This window comes from Apium graveolens, unplaced genomic scaffold (assembly GCF_009905375.1).
Source record: "Apium graveolens cultivar Ventura unplaced genomic scaffold, ASM990537v1 ctg982, whole genome shotgun sequence".
In the NCBI taxonomy this organism is placed as follows: Eukaryota; Viridiplantae; Streptophyta; class Magnoliopsida; order Apiales; family Apiaceae; genus Apium; species Apium graveolens.
The window spans coordinates 46773-52707 of NW_027421888.1; the positions used below are offsets into that span (position 1 = coordinate 46773).

The 5935-nt window shown below is 36.3% G+C and overlaps 1 protein-coding gene across 1 annotated transcript; it reads right to left on the bottom strand.

Moving 5' to 3' along the window:
- Window positions 1–1973: 1973 nt before the first annotated feature.
- LOC141705769 (uncharacterized) lies at window positions 1974–3443 on the bottom strand. Its single transcript, XM_074508654.1, has 3 exons — window positions 3080–3443; window positions 2342–2676; window positions 1974–2240 (listed from the first exon to the last, which is right to left on the bottom strand). Exons 1-3 carry the CDS (start codon window positions 3441–3443, stop codon window positions 1974–1976), a joined length of 966 nt encoding a protein of 321 aa, XP_074364755.1.
- Between the last annotated feature and the right edge of the window lie 2492 nt (window positions 3444–5935).

Consider the following 5935-nt stretch of genomic DNA (forward strand, 5'->3'; position numbering starts at 1 on the left):
GTGATAGCAGTAAATTTGAACCATGCATAAGGCAAATATACTTATGGGCCTGTCTTCGATACCATCCAAATGATTGAGCAAAGAAAGCTAGGAATCACCTACAACCGAGAGGCCCAACACAGTCAGGAGCCGAGACAAAATCCACCTACTATAGGTACAATGCACAAACAAGTGTGAGTCTGTCTCCCTACCACCAATACAAAGGAAATATTGTTGAGTATCTGTGATGCCAAATCTGTGCAAACGAGATAAGGTGTTGAGTCTACCATGACACAGGAGCCACTGATGGTGAGCATAGCGGCTAATGCGTAGCCTGTGCCAAACAGCCTGATGCCAAGGGACCAAGGCACCTCTGTTTCTAATATAATTCCATATGTGCCAGGTTTTTACCTTGGCTGTATTAATACTATCCCAAAGGAGAGTATCCACTCCACTGGAGCCAATAGATGGAGAATCAGAAGCCTGGAGCCAATGGACAAGCAAGGGATCCAAGTGATGATGTCTAGTGTAAGGTCTTGGGAGCCTCCAAGCAACCAAGTGAATGATTTTACTCAACTTATCACTGTGATAAAAACCACATTGAGAAATTATCGGGGCAGTGTGAGTATCAGCCAGACAAATACCTCCCCACCAAGGGTCTAACCACAAAGAAATGACATTCCCTGAGCCAATAGAATAAGTAATGAATTGAAGAGCAACCCTGCGAAGCTTCAAAATTTTTCTCCAAATCTAGGAGCAATTTGTAGAAATTGTCAAGGTCTAGAAGTGTTTGTTCTTCAACACTGTAGTATTCACCCATTTGGGCCATAAAGAATCCGAATTAGTAACAATATTGAGCAAATGGTGAAGGATCTGAGCTCGGTTCCAGTCAATCATGTTTTTAAGACCAAGGCCCCCCTCTTCTCTAGGGAGACCGATAGTGTTCCAGGCTACTTTGGCTCCACCTTTCTGATTTATATTTCCTTTCCATAAAAATCTAGTGAGCAAAGACTGAATTGTGGCATAGATTGATACAGGCAACATGAAATGGTTGCCCCAAAATGCTTCAATAGCATAAACAACAGATTTAATAAGCATTACTCTCCCTGTAAGAGAAAGCAAAAGGGTGGCCCACGAATGCACCCTAGAAGTAATTTTATCAATGAGAGGCATGCAGTCATTCACACAAAGTTGTGAAGAAATTAAGGGCACTCCAAGGAATTTGACAGGAAAGGTACCTCGAGGAATTGACAAGGTGTCAAACCAACTAGTGAAACCATCATCACAGTTGCATAAAAAACTGGTACTTTTAGAGATACTAGGAGCCAACCCACTCCAGCCAGAAAAAGTAGCGATCGAACTCATGATATGTTGAACAGAATGTTTGGAGGCGTGTGAGAAGAACAACACATCATCAGCAAAGAATAAATGATTGATTCTGAGTTCTTTGCAACGCCAATAGAATTTGAAGTCATCAGAAGTTTTGTTGAGAATGCAAGACAATATATTCATGCACAAGGCAAAAATATAAGGGGACATAGGGTCCCCTTGGTGAAGGCCCTTGGTGCCCTCGAAATAATCATGAACAACCCCGTTAAGCTTAACAGAAAACCTTGTAGAGCAAATACAGGCTTCGATCCAACCAATCATAATATCAAGAAATTTTATTTTCTTCAAAACTGTCAGAATGAAGCTCCAATGAACAGAATCAAAGGCCTTGTGCAAGTCAATTTTGAGAGCACATTTGGGCACCCTAGTCTCCCTTTCATAGCCTCTAAACAATTCATGAGCAAGAAGGATATTATCAGAAATTGATCTACCCAGAATGAAGGCAGATTGAGAAATGTCCACTATGCAAGACATGATCTGCTTAAGTCTAGAGGCTATAATCTTTGAGATGCACTTATACAAAATAGTGCACAAAGATATAGGTCGAAAATCTTGCATTCTAGTTGGAGCCACCATTTTGGGAATAAGAGCAATAAAGGTAGAGTTTACTCTCGGGGATAGCAAAGCATGATCAAAAAATATCTAACTGCAGCACAAAAACTAGCACCTGTGATGTGCCAAGCAGCAAGAAAGAACTCAACATTAACCCCATCACGCCCCGGGGCCTTGTTCTTCCTCATTTTTTTTATAGTTTCAAAATTGATAACATCAGTCACCGGAGCCACAAAGAGCCTAGCCTGCTCCTCACTAACTTCCTTGCAGCCAACTGAAGAGAGATCGATTGGATCATTATGAGCAGGGGCCCCTAAGAGCTGAGAAAAGTATTGCACAGCCACAGAAGCACAAGGGACCTTGCCATGAAGTCCCATCAAAGTCTTGAAGAGTTAAGACCTTATTTTGTATTCCAACTAACCTTACATTTCTGATAGAAATAAGAGTTATTGTTGTCACCAAGATGTAGCCACTTGACCCTGGCCTTTTGAAGCAAGAGAGATTCCTCTTGAGTCAATGCCAAGTTGAGCTTAGAGATTAAATCTTTTTCTTCAATGAGAGTGACATTATCAATAGTGGAGCCTATAGATGCTTGAAAAACTTCAAGGTTGGCAGGAGCAAGTTGCACATTACTCTGGATGTTACCATGATCTCTATTGAATTTTCGAAGCAATAACTTTGTGTGTTTGAGCCTAGCATTGAACTGAGCAACAGGGGATCCAACACAATGCATAGACCAAGCAGTAGCAATCAAGTCTAAAAAACCAGTAATCTCAATCATAAAATTGAAAAATTGGAATGGCTTACCATATTTTATAAGTGCATTGGCTCCTCGAAAAGTAATGGATTGTGATCCATGATGCCACATTGTTTAACACAAACACTACCCTCAGTAAAGCAGTTAAACCAAGTTGAGTTAGCAACCATACGATCAAGACGTTTAAGAACAGGGTCATGTAATCTTTTGTTTGTCCAAGTATTGGTATCACCAACCGTACGCATGGCCTCAAAACCGCTATCAACCAGACAATCCTTAAAACTTTACGTCCCGGGAGTCCAATGTTCACGGCCCCCATAAACCTCATTTAAGCTAGTAATGCAGTTAAAGTCTTCAAGAAAAGCCCAAGGAATAGAACTATTATAAGTAGATAAAATATACTCCCAAGCGGAACACGATCAATTGCATCATTAAAAGCATACACAAATGTTATAATAACATTCAAGTCTTTCTCAATGAGCCTAGCATTACAAGTAATAAACTGAACATATTTGGAATGCAAGGAAACCTCCCAAACACTTGGGTCCCAACCAACCCAAACTCTCCCAATGTAGTGGTAGTCATAGTTAAACAACCATTGCCATTTTTTGTTAATTTTCTTCAAAATGCCTAAAGCATTAGAAACTTTGACCTTTGTTTCTAGAAATCCCATAAAATCAATATTATTAGAGGAAATAAACTGCTCTAACTCTTTTTGACGAGGGGACTTTTTTAGACCCCTAACATTCCAAGATGCAAACTTCATTGCAATCTTCTAAGACTAGCTGGCTTAGCAGCGAGTCTAGAACTTTTCTTATAAGCAGGACTCTTCCTGTTAACCACTTTGGTAAACCCAACTTCATCCAACAAATCTGAATTAACAGCTTTCAAATCAATGACAAATATGGATACTGCAGGCGCTGTGGGCGATGTGGGCGCTATAGGCGTTGTAGGCGTTGTGGACATTGCAGCAAGAGACTGGGCTGCATGAACGGGTCTTGTAGCATCTTGACTACGCCCCCTTCTCCTTTTTTGGTTCAAAGGAGACTTAGGTACCTCAATGCCAGCCTCTGCAATAGTAGTTTCTACTACAGCATAAGGGTCCCCATTGGGAACCTCCACAAGACCAGACTCCCCATTAGTAACCTCCACATTAGCAGTTTTCTGAATAACCAAGACATTAGTGTCAATTTCCTGATCAAAATTCTCTAATTCATCACCATTATGAGTTAAATCATTGTCTTCCTATGCCTGAACATCCTCCAGTGTTTGGTCACCATCAAGGACTAAGTCACAGCCCAAAAATTCTCCAAATACCACTGGGTTCACATCTGTCAAATCTTCCGCATTTTCTGTTTTCTTGCCAATCTTAACTTGAGCTTTATCTACTGAGTTTTTTGCCTTGTTTTGTTTGTCTGTTTTTGTAATTTTTGCAGCCCTAGGCCTTGGTGTTGGTTTGACTACACATACAATTATCTAAACAACATAAAACCAAACGGACCTGTAAAGCAATTGGGCCCGTATACTTTTATCACTTGTTTCGAATCTAATTAAATACATATCAATACATCTCTCTTTCTAATATCATCAATTTGTATCGTATGTTTTCAATTTAACTTTTTGATAAGCATAATTCCAATATTATTCCAATATCTCAATATATACTAACATAATTTGGGTGAGATACAAATATTTTTATGTGAATACACTATAAGTATTTTTATAATTGCAAAAATTATTTAGAAAAATTACAATTGTGCATTTAAAATAAATTGTGTATTCACGTAACTTTCTAAATTAAGGATTTAGGGACATCTTCCTCTTAAAAAAATACATTTGTAATTGAATTAAAATTTTAATTAGTCCCAAAAAGAAATTGTAATTCTAATTTGTAACAATTTTCTTTTTTGCTCCGATTTTCGGTATTGAATTGTTTGTACAATAGATTGGGTACCACTTAAATAACATGAGTAGGCATGAGTAGGTTTTCTTCCTTTTTATTTATAAACTATAAGTTAGTATCGTAATTACTTGTTCTATCCGCAAGTCGAATTTGAAATTAATATCATGAATAAAAATAATGTTATCAATTTTATACTTCCAAGTTATTTCGATCATTTTGGGCTACAAAGTTTGTGTTAAAAAAAATTTGAGCCCCCGTAGAGTTTAAATCGTGAGTCCATCCCTGGTATAAGCACAGTTAGTAAATACTATATTGATAAACCTCACTATTTAATCTCGGGTAGAAAAAAAAAATTGAAAACATAAAAAAGAGTAGCAAGTCTTAAACAGAGTCAATGACAATTTATATAATAAACGGTTATAAATCTACAATCTTTTATATTATGGGCTTTTAAAATCTTTGATATAATTTGATCGATATTTCTTTGAATTTGGTCCTAGGTAGTCCTCGTATTGGAAAAATTGAAAAGTAAGTAATTGAATTTATTTTTATTAAAATGATGGTAATTAAATTTTACTAATTTCATAGCTTTCTACTTCGTTTTTTCTTTCTTCCTTTTCTAATTCTTTACCTTAAAATTTTAAATATATAAAAAAAATTATTGATGTTGTGTTTAAAGTAAATATATCAATTCATGGTAAAATTGAATCAAGTATAAAATTTAATCTCTAATGGCAGTGTTCATATTTGTCAAAGTCAATATTTTAATAGTCTATAATATAAATTATGCACTATTTCCTATTTAATATTGTTTCACCTTTGGACGTATTATATATGGAGCTACCGTATTATATATGAATCACGTAGGTCCAAACCCAAAATATATGGATCAAACTATATCATAGGCTTTGCAGCTCATAATCTCGAAGATTCTCGATTTTGAATTGTTTATTATGTAAATCATCATTAACTTTTGCAATTATCGTGCGAGCTAGATAATGGTCAATAGCTTTTCATGATTTGCAGCAAATTTTTTATATTTCAAAACATTTTTCTCCACGAGATTCAATGGTAAGGTTTATTGATCTAATATCATCCAATTATGCTAATATATGTGTGCATTTGTGTGTTTATTTACATGTATCCTTGACAATTGACCGGAGATTAATGCTAGTAAGAAACGGACAATTCGCACCCCTAAATACGGTATTTTGTTCTTTGAAATCTATTAAAATATTTAAACATTCTTTTTTCGTGTAACAATTTAAGATGTGAATGGATCCCAATCGGATCAAGATATAGGTGAAAATTTTTATTCAATATTAATATAATGTCAATCAAATCACGATCTACTA